Below are 22666 nucleotides of genomic sequence, written 5' to 3' on the forward strand. Positions count from 1 at the left end.
ATTAAGCTTTCACTTATTGAAGTGGTACAGAGAGCTGCAACCACAAAACCTGCCAACACCTCCATCCGCTTCCCAGAGTGCATCTTTCTTTTCAGGAAATAAGTCAGCCACCAGCAGCTCCATGCAGTTCCATGGGGCCTAACTAACAATCCATCCTCATCTTTTGCCAGGACGCCAGGAAACCTTCCCGGAGGTCTACCAAAAGGAGAAAGAGGACCATAGCAGACGAATCTGCTGAAAATGTCATTGACTGGTGGTCCAAGTACTATGCCTCCCTGAAGAAAGCACAGAAGGTAGAGACTCCCCTGGTGGTGACCATCAAGGGACTCGATAAACAAGTTGTCTCTCCCACCACCTTCCCAATTCCACATTATCCCCTCTTTTCAATCCACTGTAGGTAGGCCCTATTCTGTGAATTGCAGAAGGGTTCAAAGCCTGGAAGGACCAGGGGCCCAGAATTGCTAGTAGCCACCTTCTGGCTGGAGCTGACCCTAGGACACCAGCTCTGTGGTAAAATGCTGGAAGGGTATTCAGCTTAGTGGCTGAATTTTGTAAGACATCTCATCTCTAAGTAAGAAAGGAAAGGAAGATTAGTCAGATATCACCATATGCAGTTGAATAGAAGGTCTTCTGATTCTAGAGTTTGGAAAGATCATAGTTTCTTCATCTAGGGATATCCATGGAGATTGATATGTAATTAAATAAGCAAAACAAGTGTTAGTCCCTGCCTCCAACCTCCCTCCTTTTGTTGCAATGGACACACATTTCTGGTGAGTGCTCAGCCCTTTCCCCTTTCTCTGACAACCCACCCAGGCACTTGAACCAACCCAACAACCTAACATGCCAGTGAGTAAACTCAGCTGCAGACTGTGGTGATCAGATGGAAGATGCTTCAGGGAGGTGGGAAAATAGGGGGAGCAGGGCTGTTTTCCAGAGAAGGCTGCACATGGAGGACAAGGGAGTCTGCCGCTTGGTGGCCCTGTTCTAGGAAGTGTGGGCACCTTTTCTCTAGGTCAGGGCATCTCACTGCCCTTGGGTCTCGGGTCTTTACAGCGAGGCTTCATTTGGGGGTTAACTTCAGGACTGTTTGCATACTCTTAAAATGGATCTCTGAAAATGCAGAGTTGAGATAATTGAATTAGAACTTTTAGCAAGTCAGGATTAATAAATGAGGCACGGCAGTGTCAGTAATCTGATCTCTGTCTTTTCTCAAAGGAAAAGGAGAAAAATTCCAAAGAGAAAAAAGACAATACAGGTAAGTAGTTGTTCTGAGGAGCATTTAAACATAGAATAAGGCCATTGGGGAATAATTAAATGGAAGCAATGGGAGGTACAGTGGAGTTGTATTCCCTAATTTTCCAGGTGAGGAAACAATCTCAGTAAGATGACAGTGCTTTAAGAAGGTCATGTAGCTGATTTGAGCTGGACTGGGACCAGCTCCCAGGTTTCCTAACTCTAGTTCAGTGCTGAAACCAACCCTTTGGCTCATGTCCCTCATTGAGAATCTGAGTGTAGAAACAGCAGAGTAAAAATAGAAGTGAGCTGGGATGACAGGCCAAAACCAACATGATAAACTTTAATAGAGGTGACCTGGATTTAGCTTCCCAAACTCAGTTTACAAGGATTGGATGGATGTGGTTTGGCGGAAATAAATGAAAGAGGCCTGAGATTAGAAATGACCTCAAACTCGATTCAAGCCAAAGAAGGTCTTGGCCTACAAACAACCGTAACACCAAGTGTCCAGTACTCAGTTTCAGGTAACACCGATGGAAGCAGGAGAACTAGAGTCAGGCTCTTCCTCAGACCACTCCTAATTAGCATATGCCATTCTAAGACCATTCCTAATCAGCATATGTCATTCTAAGACCATCTCATGACATAGCAGTACTGGCTTCATTTTGTAGATGGTAAAACAGAGGTACAAAGAGGTTATGCAACTTGCCCAAGTTCACACAGCTAGAATCTAGCAGAGCAGAAGTCTGTCTCAGGCAGTTTATTTCTAGAGCCTGCTCCTAAAAAATTACTGAGCAATCTCTCTAACTACATTCGTAACTTTGTGCAAGACCCTTAACATATTATATTTGAGCCCCGGGTTATTAAACTAGATCAGTGGTCGGCAAACTCATTAGTTCACAGAGCAAATATCAACAGTACAATGATTGAAATTTCTTTTGAGAGCCAAATTTTTTAAACTTAAACTTCTTCTAACGCTACTTCTTCAAAATAGACTTGCCCAGGCCGTGGTATTTTGTGGAGCCACACTCAAGGGGCCAAAGAGCCACATGTGGCTCTCGAGCCACAGTTTGCTGACCATGGAATTAGATGAATCTCAAATTCATAAACAGATCTGAGAGGGAATATAACTCAGAGCTTTGGAGTCAGTCCATTCTGAGTCTGTTCTTTGTTAGTTGGATGAATGAGAAAATTATCTCCCTACTTCTCCCACCCACACCACATCCCCTCTATGCCTTATTTAAGGAGTTCTTATGTGTACCAGGACAGGCCAGCACACTGTCTGGCCCCAGAGGACCTGGTGGCATTGCTTTACTATGTGAGTGGCATCTCCCCCAGTTCTGTAATGCACAGACTATAGCAGTGTTCCCTACAGCAAAATGTTACTATTTCTTTTTGAAAATAAGTGTCAGGACACATGCCAGAACAAAGGGAAAGAGAGAGCTTGACTTTGTTTCTTCTCATCTCAGCAGCTGTGAGAATCTAACAATTTTCACTAAATATCCACAGGTGCAAAACCAGATGAGGTTGTGGTGAATATAGAAGATGGCCCGAAGAAAAAGAAAGACAAACTGCTCAAGAAGAAGCCCAAAGAAGATGAAATCCCCAACCTGGCCACCTTGAAGGTAGGTGGGCACAGCCATCGCCACCATGGAAGGGGTGGGAAGCTCAGAAGGGGGTCCTGTTGGTGCTTCAGTCAATCCTAGTGATGTCTGTCTGAACTAACTAACTTTGTCTTCATTAAAATCACCAATGCAGAGAAATGAGGTTTAATAAGCATGTAAGCAAAGAAAATGGAACTTGCTAATTTTCTATTTTCTACATCCTCCTGTTAGAAAGGGGCCTAACTTACATTGGTTAGTCTGCATCCAGCAAGGTCATTGACAGTGCATGCATCCCCTTGGCTCACCTCTTAAAGCTTGTCATCATCATGCAGATGTGTACATACTCAAATTAGCAGGAGTTTTAACTCTAACTGAAGTCAGTTCCATCAGACCTATTTTAACGTTATCCAGAGGCATATTGGTGATTATGAAAACTAGGAGTATGAAAATTATGTATCTCAATAACAAAATTAGATAAATAATTTTGATAGAAAATGTGAATAATTTATTTAATTATATTACCAAACTTAAATTCGGTTTTGCATTTCTAAAGTGTATATTTAATTTCCCACTTGGAAAACTCATGTCTAAATGTATTATAATAAAAACAAAACATTTCAGCTCTAGCTGGTTTGGCTCAGTGGATAGGCATTAGCCTGCAGACTGAAGGGTCTTGGGTTCAATTCTGATCAAGGGCACATGCCTGAGTTGCAGGCTCGATTCCCAGTAGGAGGTGTGCAGGAGGCAGCCAATCAATGATTCTCTCTCAGCATTGATGTTTCCATCTCTCTGTCCCTCTCCCTTTCTCTCTGAAATCAATAAAAATATTTAAAAATATATATGTATTTCATCACTTTATATATGTTAAGAATTAGATACTTAAGAAGCATATATTGACTGGGATGACCTCAAAATATGATAGTCTATATCAAAAAAGCCAAAGACATCAATTAGCTATTAAAAAGTTTGTCATGTTTATACTTTTAGATTATATTTTTAAAATTTTGGTTTAGCTATACATTTCTTGGAATTTCAAAGTTTATCAAAAAGTTTTATAAATTTTGGAGGGGTTGTCAGATCCAAGAATGCTGATTCCGTCATATTTCTTATTTTGCTAAAGACAATTAACAGCAGCCTCTGGATTTTTCCAAGGGATGGCTATCAAGTCTAGCTTGGCATTTTCCATTAAATTGATCTTGAGCCTTCTTTCCTTTGTCTGAGCGCACTCTCCCTCTTCTCCCTAAAGATATATGATGGTGACCTCGAGAGTGAGTTCAGCAATTTTGAAGACTGGGTGAAAACCTTTGAGCTCTTCAGAGGCAAGTCTACAGAAGATGACCATGGCCTTGATGGAGACCGAGTCATAGGAAAATTTAAGGCAAGTTCCAGAGTTAACTCTTTTATTTGATCCTTCTGTCCATAAATGTCAGATACAGATCAATTCTACTGATAGGACTGTGATGTGGGATGTATATAAGGAAAGTCCTACATCTTATACAAGATCCTCTCTAGAGCCTCACAGGACCCAGCCCCAGCCTTTTGAGACACCCCTGAAGGGGGTTGGAAGTCAGACTAGTGGGATATCTGGAGAGAGAGTTGTTACCCTAAAGAATCACTGAATTTTGCCTGGTTGGCATGGCTCAATGGTTGAGATCGACCTATGAACCAGGAGGTCATGGTTTGATTCCTGGTCAGGACACATGCCTAGGTTGCTGGCCCAGTATGGGGTGTGCAGGAAGCAATCAATCAATGATTTTCTCTCATCATTGATGTTTCTATCTCTCTTTTCCTCTTCCTCTTTGAAATCAATAAAAACATATTTTAAAAAATAATCACTGTCGATTGGGAAAAGGAAAGGAAACATATGTACTACTATTTTTAATACCTTAAACAACAATAAAAAAATAATCACTGTGCTTTGTTCTTTCATCCCTGACTTACCAAATGTATAAGTTACATGAACCCACCAGTTGGATGATTAAACTAATCAAATAACACAAACCCTTCACCTGGCAGACGAACTGTGTCAGCAACACAGAGTAGTACTTCACACTAGGAACCTACTGTGTGCTGGGCCCTTTACATGCAGTGTCATGTGTTGGAAATAACATGGGTATCGCAATCTGCCAATGTGGATTTAATCCTGGTTATAATGCTAACTGGCTTCATGATCTTGAGCAGTACATGGCCACTCTGAGTCTCGGTTACAGCCTAAAAATGGAATTCCTGCAGTCAGGATTGAATGAGATAACAGGAGAAAGCATTGGCTCAGCTCCCACATGCCAAAGGTGCTCCCATCTGACATTCCTATTCATGCTCCTCACATAACAGCCCTGTGGGGAGGTGCTCCTCTGCCAACACCGATTCACTGCTGTGCCGTGAAGAAGCTCAGATGCAGGCAGGCTACGTGAGCCTCTGAGGACACTCAGAGGGCAAGGGCGGTGCTCCTGTTTGACCCCAGCTATGCTCAGTTTCCCAGTGTTGTGCCCTCTGTGGCTTTTGGTTGGACATGACCTTCTAGTTTCAATGGGTGTTTTGTGTTTCCAGGGCTCTTTCTGCATTTACAAAAGCCCCGAGGATTCCAGCACTGAGGACAACGGACAGCTGAGAATCCAGCAAGGGATTCCACCCAACCACCCCGTCAAAGTCATGATCCGGGTGTACATTGTGGCGGTGAGCAGCCCTTGTTTACTCTGAGGGGCTTAGTCTGCTCAGACTGCCATTCAAAACACTACCGACCGGGTCACCTAAATGACAGGCATTTATTTTCTCACTGTTCTGGAGCCTGGGAGCCGTGACCAAGGTGCCATCCGGGTTGGTTTCTGGGGAAGCCTCTCTCCCTGGCTTGTAGGTGGCCACCTTCTGGCTGTGTCCTCACATGGCCTTTCACCTGTGTGCAAGAGAGAGAAAGTGGGGGGGGCAGTATCTGGTGTCACTCCCTCTTCTTATAAGGCCATTAGTCTTGATGGATTAGGGCACCACCCTTACGGCTCCTTTAGCCTTAATTGCCTCCCTAAATGCTCCATCTCCAAGTACAGTCACGCTGGGGGTTAGGGCTTCCTCGTGTGAATTTTGAGAGAACACAGTTCTTCCACAACAGGGATGTGAAGCTTGGTTGGCAACATGGACATCTACTTGCTGGCTTTCCGGGCTTTATGTGTGCAGCTTTATTTGCCTGCTAACTGGGAAGAAAGTCAGATAGGCTGGAAGCTCCCACGCAAGACTGTTAGAAAGACAAACAGGGCAGCTGCCACTGTGAAGTCCTCCCCGAAACCCCCCTTACTAGGCCTCTGCTCTGTGGCAGTCAGAAATGTCATGTTGAGTGTATTTCCGAGAAAAACATTCTCTGCCCTACTTTTTGAATATGCAAGCACTAAGCTTTAATTGTGAAACGGTGGGGGCTGATTGCCAGGAAGCTCAGGGCCAAGTCTGATTCTCAATCCAAGCAGTTGTCTGTGGTTCATGTGTCTGTTTTCATCTCCTGAACTTGGAATTGATTTCCATAATCTTATTTGATTGCGGTAGTCTTATTTTATTAACTCTCTGCTGGCATTGCCTGCATCCTTTTTTAAAAACATAAAGGAAGCATAAAACAAAAATGAATTCTTCTTTGTGCTAAGGGAGGACTAAGTTTCTCCTTTCCATTGTACCACTCCACTCACATGTTTCCTTCATCATCATTGCCACAACCACCACGTATGTGCCAAGTGTGTTCTAGTTACTAGCGATTTCGGGATGAGAAGCACTTGTAAAGAGTCACTGGCAATGTTGGGTAATCCATTCTAAACACCCACCCAGAGGATAGTTTAGACTAATATTTTCTAAATTTTGTTCTGGAGGTCACTCATGTCTTGGGAGAGATAATTTCTTGGAAACCGACTGTGGGTACAAATAAATTTGAGAAATGGTGCATATAATAATTTTTCCCTTCACCAACTCCTGAGGTCCACAAGGCTCATTAGCACATTCAAGGCTCTGAGAATTACAGAAGCAAAGAAATCTATTTAACTGTCGAATCTTTAATAGCATCCTCTAAACTTATTGCCCCACACTTTTTTTCCTCTCTATAGAAAACCCTGCAGAACTATTGTTCTCTGGGTCAAATTTGGGGCAACCCAGAAGTAGAGGGTATGAGCAGAATAAGAAAGGAGAAAGATTTTGGACCACAGAGATGAGGGAAGGAACATTATGTATTGATTCATTCAGCAAACATCCACAACCCACTTTTGTGTGTCCAGTACCCTTTAGACAAAGGCCAGGAATGTGTATCCGCTTCCCGCTCAGGAAACTGTGGAGGAGGGAGGGCTTAGGCTGGAACTGGAGGACAAGCAGGACTTGGCCAAGTGAAGAGCAGGGGTGGTGGCCCGGGGTTGCAGGATGTAGGATAATTTCACTGCAATTGTGGACAGTATATGCTTTCCATGGACATTTCTAGTAATAGTGATCATGTGATTTGCTCTCCCACACTAAGATTTTATCGATTAACTACATAAGTTAATTAGAAATCCTTTTATTTGCCCGACCATTGTGACTCAGTGGTTGAGCGTCGACCTATGAGCCAGGAGGTCACAGTTTGATTCCCGATCAGGGCACATGCCCGGGTTTCAGGCTGGATCCCTAGTGGGGGATATGTAGGAAGCAGCTGATCAATGGTTCTCTGTCATCATTGATGTTTCCATCTCTCTCCTTTTTTCTCCCTCTCTGAAATTAATAAAAAAAATATTTAAAAATTTTTTTCCCCATTTAATAAAACACCAACAAAGTAAAAATACTACTACTTAGAAGTTGCATAAAAAAGAAAAATCTCTCCTCCTCTGCAATTCCACCCCCAGAGATAACTTACTCTCACATGCATATACAAATAAATCCATATATATTTCCACTCATCTACAGCTCCTCCCCAGCATTTATTTAACAGAATCCTGCTTGATACATTACATATTGATTTCTTATTTTCTTTTCTTAACTAGTAACACAACTGGAAATTTTCCCAGATCAGTATATACAGGTCTTTCTGATCCTTCTTAGTTGCCACCTAGAGATAGATTAACTTTTCTGAATTAATGTTAGCATCCATTTAGTCATCCTTGCAACAAATATTAAGAAGACTGTATTCGAGGTCCTGGAGATAATATAAAGAACAGGACAGACAGTAGCCTTGCTCTCTTGGAGATTACATACTAGCTGGAGGTGGTGGGTGATTAAGAATGTATTAAATAGAAACAAAGAGTCAGGAAACTAAGATAAAAGAGATAACTGCTACGAGAATATTAAAATTGGGTGATGTGATGAAGAGACCATTTTGGATTAAGTTTCCCCTTAAGTAATTGACATGTAGATTGTCTACAAATGTGGCTAGTAAGCATGCTCTCATGAACCTCCTTGAAAATGTAGCTCTGTATGCTCATGCCATCCCCTCTGTAGGATAGAGTCTTGACTATGGATTGTTTCTCACTCAGCTCTCATCTCTCCATCTTTTCAGCATCATTCCTCACTGGCCCCCTGCCCCACTTTCTCTCAGAAAATGTTTACTGCCCTAGCTGGTTGGCTCAGTTGGGTGGAGGGACATCCTGTACAAAAGGTTGTGGGTTCGATTCCCAGTCAGGGCACATACCTAGATTATTGGTTCTATCTCTAATCAGGGCGCATTTGGGAGGCAACTGATTGATTGATGTTTCTTTTCTTATATTAATGTATGCTCTCTCTCTCTCTCTCTCTTTCTCTCTCTCTCTCTCTCAAATCAATAAAAACATATCCTTAGGTGAGGATTAAAAAAAAAAAAGTGTTTGCTTGTGATGGTTTATTGCCCAGCTTCTCTGGAGTCAGACTCACTCTGAGAAACAGATCATTGATCAGCCAGTGCTAAATGCAAGATTGATGGGGTCATGGACTCAGAGCCCACTGCTTCTGGGCTCTGGTTTGACAGATCTCAGACTGCTCAACCAGAACCAGAATTCAAATGCATGCCTCTGCCTCCTGGCACAGGAAATTCCTCATAACTCTGTGCCAAGCACTGCTTTCCCCAGGGAGACAACTCCCGAGAACGTTGAACTTCAGCAAAGCTGATAGCTCTTAACAGCACTGTGGGGAGGTTCTTAGCCTTGGCTGCACACTAGCGTCATCTGGGGAAAAGCCCAAAGCCCAGGACCAAGCAGGTCAAAACACCGGGGGATGGGAGCCGGGCATCTGTGTATTTTAAACTGTCTAGGGATCCCAGTGAGCAGCCAGGGGTGGGAACCTCTGGACCAAGGGGATGTCCTCTCTCGCCTCCAGGCATTTAATCTTAGCCCAGCTGATCCAGACGGCAAAGCGGATCCCTACATTGTGGTCAAGCTTGGCAAAACGGAAATCAAGGACCGAGACAAATACATCCCCAAGCAGCTGAACCCAGTGTTTGGAAGGTCAGTGGCCATCTGGATGGGGTCGCTCCTGCTGTGCATCTATGGGAGGGCTGGGGGACTTAACCTCTCTGATCCTAGGTTTCCTCATGGTAAAGCAGCAACAGTGACTTGACTCTCAGGTGTCTTTAGGAGATTAAATGTATAGAATCTCACTGTAGTATGTGCTGCAGTGTGTCTGAGTACATGGTGTGTATCTGAGTACATGGTGGCAGGAGGCTAGATGCTAACTTGTGCTTTGTGGAGAAAGGCCACATTCTTTGGTTTCTTCAGGTATAAGATGGTACATGGTGATCCTCACACCTATGATTCTCCAATAATGATTTTCTTAGATCTTCATCTCTCCTAGATTCAGCCTCCTGCATTTGGACAGGGAGGTATCCTTTCTGCAAACATGGCAACCAAGGCCCAGAGAGGCTCATTCAGTGAAGGAGAAGGGGCCACACCTTTGGTCTTGTCTCCTGCCAAAGGGATGTGCCCATCATATCATTTGCAGCTCATTTGAGGTGACCCCCAAGTAAGAAGGTTGAACTGTGTCCCCCACCGTGCTTTGTATTCCTGCACAGTGTGTTAAGAAGCATCACATGTGTGCATGTTGGGTGAACCAGGCTCTCCCCTGTTCACAGAAACCCTACCACCCACCCCCATTTGTCTGCGGACGGGTGGGCTGCACATTCGTGTTCCCTGCTTGAGTTGGTGCCCCTGATTGCTGTTAACTTTGGAGGCAAGCAGATGAGGTTTCATTCTGCCACAAACAGGCTGTGTAACTTTATGCGGTGGCTTAACCTCTCTGATCCTGGTTTTCCTCATCATAAAGCAACAACAGTGACTTGACTCTCAGGCGTCTTTAGGAGTTTAAATGTATAGAATCCCACTGTAGTCTTTGCTAGCCCGTAAGAGATATTCAAAACACATACCCTTCTTCTCTCAATAATCATTTCAGCAACGGATATATGTTAAGTGTATTTAATTTCCTTGTTTCCCAAGTAACAGGAGAGTGGGGTGAACACTCCCTCAGCCTTATTTAAATTCACTTCCACATTTTCAGTCTCTTCGGACCCCCTGACATTTGATGAGCACTAAACCCTTATACTTTCCTGCTCCCAATGAAATGAAAGAAATGATTGTGCCTGTTTGGTTTATGAGATGATTACAACAATGCCAGGGAAACGCACCCTCGCTTCCCCGATCCAGAGGTGACCTTTATCTTCAGCTGCCGTTTATGTAACTGGCCCTTCAATTTGCCAAGCGCTTTGCAGCTACTTTTTATTAGCTACTCTCACCACAGTGCCCTGAATTAGACTGGTGTAATACACCCACTGACGGCCGTGGTAAACAGGAGAAGGGGGTGATGCAATATTCTCTCCCGCCTGGGCATTGCAGACTCTTCCAGAAGCCTCCACGTGTGGATGCTTTGTTGGAAGGGTATTTAATGGTGACTCAGCGGCAAAAGTTGCTGGCTCATTCCTGCAGTGTTCCAGCAGGGAGAGCGGCGGGCTCCTGGGCCCGACCTGGGTGAGATCTGGGACTCCCTCTTTGGGACCTCACCACTGAATGAGGAAGCCACCGGCTCCACCTGGCACCTTGCCTGCCTTTCCTTATGGCCTCTGACGTGAATTGATGTGCTTATGTGTTTATTGGTTGTCGCTTATCTCCCCGCTGGAATGTAAGCTCCGCTGAGCAGGGACTCAGTCTAGCCTAGGGGTGTCGAACTCAATCAGAGAAGGGGCCAAAATCTAAAATCCAGCCTAAATCGCCAGCCGAACGGTTTACTGAACAAACTGTCATTGTGATGGAAACGCAGCGGAGTGCAGTGATGACAGCGTGGTGCGGGCCACATTGCAAGGCCTGGCGGGACGGATTTGGCCCGCGGGCCTTGTGTTTGACACATGTGGTCTAGCCTGTTCAATGCCACGTCCCCAGCACTCAGGACTGGGCATGGCACAGAGCACATGCCCAGTGAGTACTTGTAGAATGAATAGGTGAGTGAATGAATGATGGCCGAATGAATGAACAGATGGGTGGACAAACCTCCAGCCAGTTTCCGGTGGGATTTAATAGGGCCGGTCACTCTGCATCTGCCTGAGGTGGCATTTGTCTGCAGACTTTGGTGCTTCCTTGTTTTCTTAGTAACCACAGTGCCTGGCACATAGTGGATGTGTAATAAATGTCCAGTGAACAAAGCAAGAGAAAAATATCTGAACAAAGAAACAGTGGAACATCGTTGCTCTGACGCTCAGAGGTACTGAGCGTTTCAAAGGCTCAGTTTTTACCCAGTTCCCAGTGCATTTCTCCAGCCACCATTGGACCTAGAGAAGGGGAGACAGCCCCAGTGAAGATTCAGGAGAGGCTAGTCTGTGAGCACACGGCTCAGGGAGCTGGAACAGAGTCACTGAGTCTGCATGGTTGCCGGGGCAGTTAGCACTTAAATCCTTTCCTGGTGGCAGCGAGGCTCAGACAGGGGCAGCTGGAGGCTTCCTGGGAGACGCCTCTAGAATCCATTACTGTCTGGATTGCAGGGAAGCAGTGCTATGTCTTTAGGTGGAAGATGCTAATTTCTTCCCCACACAGCCTGCTCCACAGCCTTAGTCAGTGACAGCCCCAGAGGCTGTGGAGCTGGCTGCTGTTTTCTCTGGGGGAGGGTTGATTGGCTCAGGCTGTGCTGTGATTGCAGCTCCAGCCACACCGGAGAGGGAGAGTCGGGGCCACATGGACCTGAGCACGCGGGCAGCAGCCCAGACAGGCCCGTGGGCACGTGGGAAATGATGGGCCCTCATTCCCCCTTCCTCCCGCCTCCTCTCTGTCCCTTGCTCCCAGGCCACCCCACCTCGCCCCGAGAACAGCAGAGAAACACTGGTGTGTCCTGGTTTGGTTTTCAGGAAGACATTTCTCCAAAATGCAGGGTTAATTCTTAGCTTCCCTAATGCTCAGTCGCATGGATAATGCATTGTCCCAGGAAGTCCAACAGCAGGATGTCCCTTTGACCCCTTGCACTGAGGTAGCATCCAGAACAAGGAGTCAGAAAACTGGCACGTCTATGAATTGGGCCTGACTTATGCTCCTGGCCAAGTCACTCGTGTTCTCTTTATTGTGACGTCCTCTGCTATAAAGTGAAGGGTTTGGATATGGTGACCCCTGAGGACCCTGGCGGCTCAAGGAAACACTGCTGTCTACTCTGCAGGGCCATGCAGGCTCCCCAGTGCGAGAGGAGGAAGGCGGGGCTCAAACCTTGTGGAGACGGCATTCCAGCCCTGCCATCCTAGTCTTCAGGGTCTGTCCATCTTGTTTAGGTTTCGCGTTTAAAATAAGCACAGCCGTACTTCCCGATGAAGCAAAAGTGGGTGGGAACGGGAATGGCATCTATTGGGTGCCAGTTCATCGCCTGGAGGTAAAAATGTGCACTTTGTAAAAACAACATTTAACCACCACGCTATCTTAGAAAGAAGGCATTTATCCCCATTTACACACAAGGAGCCTAAGAGGGCTGAAGAAACTTTCCCATGTCTTACAATCAGGAAGGTACTAATTCGAAACCAAGGCTGGAAATCAGTTTGAGACCAAAACCCAAGGTTTTTCCTCTCTGACTAGCTTCCCCCCTAGTTAAAGATGGAAATTGATGTCCCATGAATGAGGAGATTATTGGCTACTGAAAAGTGACAACAGAATTGGGAATTTTGTGTCTTAGTGAAAAATCAAACCAAATAACTATCTCCCGAGTTCATGCGCACTTTCAGGCGAGCTAATGCGAAGCTGGGAAATGTCCCCGGTGGCAAATGTTGACTCCCAAAGCCTCTGCTTGGACCGCAGGTCGTTTGAGATCCAGGCCACGTTCCCAAAGGAGTCCCTGCTCTCCGTCCTCATCTATGACCATGACATGATCGGGACAGATGACCTCATTGGCGAGACCAGGATCGACCTGGAGAACCGCTTTTACAGCAAACACCGTGCCATCTGCGGCCTGCAGAGTCAGTACGAGATGTAAGTTCTTGCCCCGCAGAGACTGCTGGTCTCCCGAGATCCAAGGCTGCAGGCTGATTGCCTGCTCCAGGAAGGCCAGCCGTGGCTCAGCTTCAGGAGGGCTCCCGGCCAGCAGGGCTGGATTGAGGAAAGTGCTCGCTGCCCTAAAGAGGGGTTGGGTTGGGTTGGGAGGCAACAGTGGGAAGGTCCTTCAAGAGCCAGGAGCTGAATCACATGTGTTCATTCAATCAGCTGGGCCTGGTGGGCAGAGTTCCATGAAGGGGAGTGATTCCAGAAGGAGAATGATTATTATAACACAAATGCCAATACCCCAGTTAATTATAACCAACACCTATGACATACCAAGCACTTTCCATGGAATATTTCAGGCAGTTTCTCAAAAACCAGTGAGCTGTTATCCCCAACTTACAAATGGAGCAAGTGTGGGCCTAGCTCTCACTCTTTGCAAAGATTTTGAATTCTGCTTAATTTGAAAGTATGGACTACCATCTTTATTTCTTTTAATGTAGCTGATATCTTAAAGGAAAAATTAGAATCTTACAATTACAAATTTCAGCTAGGAAAATATAAAAATGTTCATTAGATTTTCATGGTATACATTTACAAATATTTTTATGGCTATAAAATAATATGTATTTATAGTAGAAAATTTAGGAAATACAGAAAGTACAAAATAATGTTCAATTTATTCCATCCAGAGATAACTTATGTAAATAAATTTTATGTATTTCCTTTCAGTATTTTTTTCTATTCTATTTCCCCCAAAAGTTAGACTTATACTCTCTGTACAATTTTGTAAATTTATAAGCCTTATAAGCATTCTATAATATCATTTAACATCCTTCAACATAATTATTTTACTAACTCTATGGTGTTCCATCATACGAATTTATTACAAAACGATATGACCAGTTTGCCTTTGTGAATTTTAAGAAATTTATATTTTTCTTTTTTATTTCATTAGAAATGTTGCTGCTATAAGCATACAAAAGCCATTACACACCCCTCTGACAATTCGCTAGGTGTTCATCTGTAGATATAGATTATTTCATTGAAGTTAGTATAGGTGTCCAAATGGCTCTGTGGGAGGGCTGTCCCCATTTAGATGCACAGGAACGGAGTCTGCGTGCTCCTTCCCTTCATGGCATGATTTCAGGCACATGTCTACGGCTGGGCTCCTTTCCTCTGAGCCCAGGAAGCCAGTTCAGTGTTGGGACCCCAGTGACTGTATAAGCCTCCGATGCATTCTCATCACCCTCATGAACAGGAGAGGGTACCATTCAGAGCATGATTAGCTGTACTAACTCCGAAGTCAGGGCAGGAAGGCACAGGCCAGCGTGATGCGTCTTTTGTTCAGAAGAATTTCCAGACAGTGGGACTGTCTAAATAGTTTAGTCAGCGAGCTTATAACCTTTGTTCACTGAAAAGGTTTTAGAGTAAGACAGGAGCACCTGTGTCTGGGGAGGCCTGTGTATGGCTCTGGCCTTGGATGGTCACTCCAAGGATCTCATATCTCTGGCATGATGTAGGACAACGGCTTTGTAGCCATGTTTTGATTGATTTAAATGCTTAGACAAGTTAAGTTCTGATGAATCCTGGGTCCTAAGGTGAAGAGAAATCCAAGCTCATCTTGGTCATGGCTCTTAGACAGCAGTTCATTGCTAGTTAATAATCTTTAAACAAACAGCTCTTTTTAAGGGATGAAAGGGTTGGAAAGATTCAGAAACTCAGCACCAGGAAAATCACTGATTAGAGAAACAACACGCATAGATTTTCTGCCTATGTCATGAGTCTACAGTATGATTTGGGGATGGGGAGCAGAGGGGAGGAAAGAAGCAGAGAAACTGAAGGAATGAGCTAGGCTTTTCTCTAAGAATAAGTAGCAGCCAAATGGCTATTCTGTTAGAAGCAGAGCAAAAACAGCCTGCAAAGAAATCCGCGGAGACAGCAGGTTGGTGACTGCCAAAGGCGGGAGCGGGGAGGAACTGCTTCATGGGCACAGGGTTCTTTTGGGGTGATGGAAATTTTTTGGAACTAGATAGAGATAGTGGCTGCACAACATTGTGAACGTTCTAAATGCCACTGATTTTGGTCAACATTAAAGTGGTTAATTTTGTGTTATGTGAATCTCACTTCAAATTTTTTAAGGTACCTTTCTTTAAAAAAAAAAAAAAACCTTCCAAAAGATTTTTATGACAAGCTATTCAGCAGTCCTGCTTTTCATACAAGCATCATATGCAGAGGTTTGGACCAGAAAAAGAGAGAAAACGAAACAAAAACCGCTAGCCCAAGTATATAGAATGGGAAGTCGAATCTGAAGGAAACCACGCCGATGTGAGGGGGCCCTTTGAATAGGGACATGGAGTGTGACCTTCCAGGGGAAGCCAGGCCTCCCCATCCTCTGTCCTCCCTCCACTTTGCAGAGAAGGATACAACGCCTGGAGAGACACGTCCAAGCCTACGGAAATCCTCACCAAGCTCTGCAAGGACAACAAGCTTGATGGGCCCTACTTCCTTCCCGGGAAAATACAGCTCGGGAGCCAGGTCTTTTCCGGAAAAACGGTCTTCACTGAGGAGGACTCGGGTAACTTTCCCCAGGGCAGCCCCTGACTATGCTGTTTGAAAAGCCTGCTTCTGCTTGTGGTGGTGGCCGTGAACCGTGGTCATCATTGTAAAAGTGATGCATGCTCGTGGGAGAAAATGTGGAAAAGTACAGAGGATGGTGCAAATCACGTATAATCCCCAAATCAGAGAAAAGCATGTTGCATGCTGCTATATTTCCTTACAGTTCGTGTGCATGTGTGTGTGTGCGTGTTATATATCACATTTTTATAGAATTATAAATGTGTCATTTAGTTTTGTATCCTGTCTTTTCTGTTTCAGGTAGATTATGACAATTCTCCCCTGTGCTTTGAAATGGGCACTGGTAACATTCATTTTTGTGGTTTTGCCATGTATTTACATTGTGTCCACTTTCTGCAGTGACACTTAATGCTACCAGGCACTTCCTCGTACATACTTTTGCACATTTCTGACGTTTCTAGAGTTCACATAAGTAGAATTGTTGTGGCAGAAGGTACCTTAAAAAAGAATGTTATGTACAATAAATCATTGGACACAACCAAAATTACCCCATAAATGTTATACCAACAACTCTCTGATTTCAACACTAAGAGGGAGGTTTTTCCATAGAAACATCATGGCACCACCAAAACTGGTTTGGCTCAGTAGAGTGTCGGTCGCAGACTGAAAGGTCCCAAGTTCAATTCTGGTCAAGGGCATGTACATTGGTTGCGGGTACATCCCCGGTGGGGGTTGTTCAGGAGGCAGCTAGTCGATGTATCTCTCTCATCGGTGTTTCTAGCTCTCTATCCCTTTCCCTTCCTCTCTCTCTGAAAAATCAATAAAATATATTTTTGAAAATAAAAAAAAGAAACATCATGGCACCTGCAGGAAGATCCCAGGAAGTTTTCATAAACTTAGGATGAGAAGAAAAGTCACCTTTACTTTAATGATCAGAATAATTCTTGTACTGTCACCCTTGTCTGTTTGGTGCATCTTCGAATGCGAAGAGCCCAGTTAAGAACATGCCACAGGATATTTGGACACTGTTGTGTTGATCTGATCAACTGATATCAAAGATTTCTTTTTACCATGTTGTTTTGACCCCAGAAATTTCTTGAAGGTTCTTAAATGCAGAATTAATTAACATTTAGATGGTGTGTTTATGACATATTGATTAATTTATGTTGATGAATATTCTCTTTCACACTATGCTTTATTTAGTTTCTTGGTCAGTATCCTGTATTTCATGATTAAACAATTTTTTGCCCTCCAAAAATCTAAAATTATGTTCAAGATCAGTTCTTGATGGATCAAACTTCATGACAAAGATTTAGTCCATTGATTGCTTGTTTGTCCCTATCAACGTGTACTGATTATAATTACTACTATTGAGAGATTTATTTTGTGCCCCCCTCCCCCTTTTTATGGAAAAAAAAATCTCAATTTCCTATGTCAACTTTAACCATTTCAGTCTTTGTCAAGGAGTTTTGATCCTTTCAATAATTGTTGCCGTATAAGAGTTGCAAATAATATTTCTGCCAGTGGTTGTTATCATGTGTTACTTTCTTTAGTAAATGATGGATCAAAGAACCTTTTCTCTGAGCTGGAGTTGTAGGAGGGAAATCCCAAGCAATAACGTGAAAACACAAAGAACATCCATGAACATATATTGTGCCCATTTCACCACCTTGTTTTGGGTCATGCTGATCCCCAGGCCCTCTCACACTACGGTGTTAACAAGCAGTTTTGTATCTCCAAGAAGTATATCCTCTCCAGAACCTTGAAGCCCAGCTAGTGATTTGCAGACTTTGCAGAAATCTGATTCAAGGAGACCTATATTCCAAGACCCCCGACTGCTCTCTGGGTCTTCTTATCAACCCATCTCATGTCTCATTCTCTGAACTTCCAGTATCCTTCCCCTTCCTACCTCACTACCCCCACCTCTTTCCATTCTCTCTTTGTCCTTTTTCTCTTTTGCTGGCTTTTCTTGTGTCTCAGTATATTTAAAGGAATCTTTAAGTGTGTTTAAAATGTATCTGCCAGCCCATCACTGTCTCCTTACAAGAACACACAACTGACCAATTTCTCTGTTTTTTTTCTTCCATACAGATGAGACGGTGGAGTCTTATGAGCACTTGGCCCTCAAAGTTTTACACTCTTGGAATGATATCCCAGAGGTTGGGTGTAGGCTGGTTCCTGAGCACATCGAAACCCGTCCGCTGTACCACAAGGATAAGCCAGGAATGGAGCAGGTAGTGGCCAAGACAGATCTGGCCCCAGTACACGTGTTCATCCCCAAGGAATGTGACTTTTCCCCTAAAAGCTAATCTGTGTGCCTTAGAATAATGGTTCTCAAAGAGGACAATTGTGACACACACTGCCCTGCCCTAGGACATTTAGCAATGTCTGGAAATATTTTTGGTTCCCTCAAGTGAGTGGAGGTGCTACTGACATCTAGGGGGCAGAGGACAGGATCCTACTAAACATCCTACACTGCAAAGGACAGCTTCTCACAACAAAGAACCAATCATTCAGCCCAAAATGTCGGTAATGTCAAGGTCAAGAAACTGCCCTAGAGTCAATGTTGGACTCAGTGCTTTTTCCTTTTTATGAATGAGCTGCCAAACTCTTTTGGAAGAATTCTGACATTTGAGAAATTTCAAAACTCATTGGATATGTTCAAGCTCTTGGCAAAAAATCTATCAGTAAGCACACAGCCCACTAGTTTTCCCAGAGAAGCAATAGATAATGATTTACCTTGAAGAACTGGTAAGAAGAAACTTGATGGAGAAAAATAACTAGAAATCCAGGTTAGGGCTTAGAAGGGAAGAGAAGATAAATGTTATTAAAAGCCATCTATGTACTACGTCCCTTATGTAAATGATCTTACATAATTGAGATGATCATAGAATTGTTTATCCAAACTGTGGCCATTTTGAGAGTGGAAGAGGTGACTATTATGTGAGGCAACTGGTGCTCAGTGTGTGAGCATTGGCCCATGAACTAGAAGATCAGGGTTCAATTCCCAGTCAGGGCATGTGCTTGGGTTGTTGGCTTGATCCGCAGTGGGGAGCATGCAGGAGGCAGCCAATCAATAATTTTTATCATTGATGTTTCTATCTTTCTCTCCCATTACTTTCCTCTCTGAAATTAATAAAAAAAATTAATAATGTCAGTTTTATCTTTGTCAACAAATATTCTAAACATGGATAAAGTGACTAAACTGTATTTAATTTCCATTTCTTGTAAAGAGATCTGTTAAAACTGTGAGTGATCAATTGCTCATGTGGTACACCTCAAAGCTAAAGGAGGTATTCTTTTCTTAATAAGGGCCGCCTGCAGATGTGGGTGGACATGTTTCCCAAAGATATGCCTCAGCCTGGACCTCCTGTTGACATTTCACCAAGGAAACCCAAAGGGTAAGTCAGCTGCAGGTCTCTTCTGGGGAGAGACCATGGTAGCAGACTTGATCATGACATTTGAGCTGGTGTCTCATGTGTTACATTGATCAGTTGGCACCTGATAATTATACTTCACTTTCTGCCTGGCCAATTACAACAGGGGCAGGGTGTACAGATTGGAGTGGGGGTCCCTGTTCTGTGGTAGGGGCTATTACTGAGTTTCACCATTCTGAAAAATGCTGGTTAATGGAAGGAGGATCTTCTCAGAGAAATTCATGTCCTTGGTGATTCCAGCTAGGACACTTGGTTTTGATAGAGCCAAGACCTTAAGTGTTGATATTTTTTAACTTGGTAAAGTTAAGGAAACTTACTGACTCAAAGCAATAACAGAATCCCATATACACCACTAGTTTGCATAGTTTTCAACCTAATGCTGCCTTCCCTTATTCCAGATATGAATTGAGAGTAACCATCTGGAACACTGAAGATGTCATTTTGGAGGATGAGAATATCTTCACAGGACAAAAATCAAGTGACATTTATGTTAAAGGGTAAGGTCATTAACAACCTTCATCCTCCTTATTCTTTCCCTCCTCAGATCTTTAATTAATCCCTAAGCAAATCTATGCCTCAAGGAAGCTAATCCACTCACATCCCACAAAAGGAGTTCATTTTACCTTGTTAGATAAGGGCACTTGCTTTGTCAAGTATTTGTCTTAGTTGGTCACATGAAAATATTTTTGTGAGGAAATCTTACATAAGCATCTCTTTAAGTTAAATATTGTATATTTAGGCTTTTCTATGAACATTCAAAATACATTTACATCTGAAGGAAATAGAGAGATGTGGTGCTATTGGTGGAAGATTAAGTGATAAGATTGTAAGACTAATACAAATGGTAAAACTTAAAACTTCCTGTTTGCTAGTTTTACTGATAAAAAAAAGATGCTAACCTAGGACTCGGAAGTGAGGATTTTATGTCTCTGCACCTTGGCTATGACACAATGCCTTTGTAGGCTTCCCTTTAGCCTCCAGTCAGGGAGAGAGATAAGGGAGTAAAGAATCAAAAGCAAAAGTGACATAAACATGTATCCCCCAGAAAAAAACCTCATCTCAGCCTCATCTGGGTATCTCTTTGTCTTCCCCAACCAGGAAGCCTTCTTCCTCATTGATGCCCCATTTCTACTATGTCCTTAAATCTTGTCCCTTTTACCACCCCCCCACCCCCATACCCTAGCTGTATGTCTTTGCTTACTTATGGTGACTGATGAATACTCAAGTTTACTAGACCTATTCAGTATAAATTTAAAATTATAATAATACAAATAGAAAACTTCTCTGTGAGATTAAACTTTAACTCATACAGACTTAATTTTAATTACACAAATATGTCTACATAAGGAAAAACAGGTAAACTAATTTGTCAATTTTTTTAACATATGCATTTGAAAAACCCATTTTATTATACAATGGACTTTCAGGTTTAACATACAACCCCTCACCTGAATCTGTCTGTTATTTTGAGGTTTTACTGTATAGATAATATGGGGTACACAAAAGCACTTACCGTATTATCTCATACTAGAGGCCTAGTGCACTGATTCGTGTACCTGCAGGGTCCCTTTGCCTGGTCAGTGGGGATCTGGCTGAAACCATCTATCCAACATACCCTGAGGGGTCCCAAATTATGAGAAGGCTCAGGCCAGGCCAAGGGACCCCACTGGTGCATGATCAGGATCAGGAAGGGATGCGGGAGGTTGGCCAGCCTGGGAGGGACTGCGAGAGGGCTCCAAGGTAATGATCAGCCAGACCCCAGCAGCAAGCTAACCTACCAGTTAGAGCGTCTGCCCCTTGGTGATCATAGCGGCTGGTCCAATGATCAGGCACTCAGCATATTAGGCTTTTATTATATAGGATAATTCCTCAGAACAACCCTGTGAACTAGGTGCTGTCACTGCTTCCATTTTCCAGATGAAAACCAAGGCACAGAGAGGTTAGATAACTTGCTCTATGGCTGCACAGTTAGTAAGTTCTAGAGCCAGGATTGGAGCCCAGGTGGGTGCAAGCAGCCCTGGTACCCTTCAGGCCACACTGATGCAGACCTGCTGGGTTTTTGAGACCCACCACCAGAGAGAAGGTGTCCAGTTACAGCCCTACAATCACAGGTCTAAATTAGGCCAGGTTTAGAGGCCTTGATGTAGTAGGTAATCTTGTTGTAACATCAGGTGCAGAGGTGGCATCCCTGACAAAGAGGGCTCCCAGGGTAAAAGAAAACGGATGCTACTTTCACATGTCCTGCATTTTCCTTCTTCATTGCATGGGACTTCCGGTCTGCCCACGAACAACTGAATGCTCCCCCAACACGGCTTAGAATGAGGGTCTGCCTCTGTTTCAGGCCCTTTAGCCTCATTTAGAATCAATGGAAGCTTCCATCTACATCTAATAACGATGTCATAATCTTAAACTGTGATCTCTGACCACATTGAAACTAGTGAAATCACTCTCGATTATACTGGTGCCTGAAGAACATGTGCTTAATTCTCTTTCTGCCTTTATTCAGGTGGATAAAGGGTTTGGAAGATGACAAGCAGGAGACCGACGTGCATTACAACTCCCTGACGGGCGAGGGGAACTTCAACTGGCGCTTCCTGTTTCCGTTTCAGTACCTCCCCGCTGAGAAGCAAATGGTCATCACCAAACGGGAGAACATCTTCTCCCTGGAGAAGATGGAGTGTAAGACGCCAGCTGTGCTGGTGCTCCAGGTTTGGGATTTTGAAAGGCTGTCCTCGGATGACTTTCTGGGTGAGTCAGTAGCTTCACCAGCTCGTATGCATGTTAAGGGTTGTGTCCGGGCTTGGGGGAGCTTGCTGTGATTTCACTACAAGGGTAATAATGTCAGTTCTACCTATGGCAGTAAAAAAACCGAAGCACTCCGAACAAACTCATAGGGGTTTGGCTGAACAAGTCATGGAGCTTCCATCTGGTGGACGATACGTATTCAAACAATTTTTAGTTGGTCTTTACCATGAAGGAGCTGTTAAATTTTGAGCTAATTTGTGGTTCACGCTGTGTCTCAGTTTGGCTCAGTTGTAAAAATGGGGTAGTAATATTGCATATCTCAGAGGGTGTTGGGAACTGTGTATGTGTCACCATAATTTAAAAACTAAGCATAGTGCCTCCTACATTGTAAGCACTCAATAAGTGATAACCCTGCAGCCATTAAACATAGCAAATATTTAATGAGTTGGATAAATGTGCAGGATGAATTGAGTGAAAAAAGAATGTAGGAAAAGCCTCCTTTCTGTGAAATATATGTTTATATAAAACATGTTTCTATGTATATGAAAAAGTGACAGAGACAGTCAAGGAAAAAGATGGCATAAGGATAAGGACTAATCCATAGAGAATGATGCAAATTTTTTCTTTAGTTTTTTGTTTTGCTTATGTGCATATTCTAAATATTCACAATGAACAAATATTACTTTTG

At 43.6% G+C, this 22666-nt stretch overlaps 1 protein-coding gene across 3 annotated transcripts in view; it reads left to right on the plus strand.

Moving 5' to 3' along the window:
* Window positions 1-22666, plus strand: part of FER1L6 (fer-1 like family member 6) — a 118936-nt gene that overhangs the window by 88807 nt on the left and 7463 nt on the right. For all 3 annotated transcript variants that reach the window (XM_036437216.2, XM_036437215.2, XM_045581508.1), the window contains 12 exons: window positions 171-293; window positions 1216-1255; window positions 2743-2858; window positions 4084-4215; window positions 5385-5510; window positions 9111-9238; window positions 13043-13213; window positions 15637-15797; window positions 17888-18030; window positions 19109-19197; window positions 19632-19730; window positions 21740-21981. In XM_036437216.2, coding sequence (XP_036293109.1) covers window positions 171-293; window positions 1216-1255; window positions 2743-2858; window positions 4084-4215; window positions 5385-5510; window positions 9111-9238; window positions 13043-13213; window positions 15637-15797; window positions 17888-18030; window positions 19109-19197; window positions 19632-19730; window positions 21740-21981 — 1570 coding nt within the window. The remainder of the gene's footprint in view (window positions 1-170; window positions 294-1215; window positions 1256-2742; window positions 2859-4083; window positions 4216-5384; window positions 5511-9110; window positions 9239-13042; window positions 13214-15636; window positions 15798-17887; window positions 18031-19108; window positions 19198-19631; window positions 19731-21739; window positions 21982-22666) is intronic.

The sequence above is a fragment of the Pipistrellus kuhlii genome, unplaced genomic scaffold (assembly GCF_014108245.1).
Source record: "Pipistrellus kuhlii isolate mPipKuh1 unplaced genomic scaffold, mPipKuh1.p scaffold_m20_p_14, whole genome shotgun sequence".
In the NCBI taxonomy this organism is placed as follows: Eukaryota; Metazoa; Chordata; class Mammalia; order Chiroptera; family Vespertilionidae; genus Pipistrellus; species Pipistrellus kuhlii.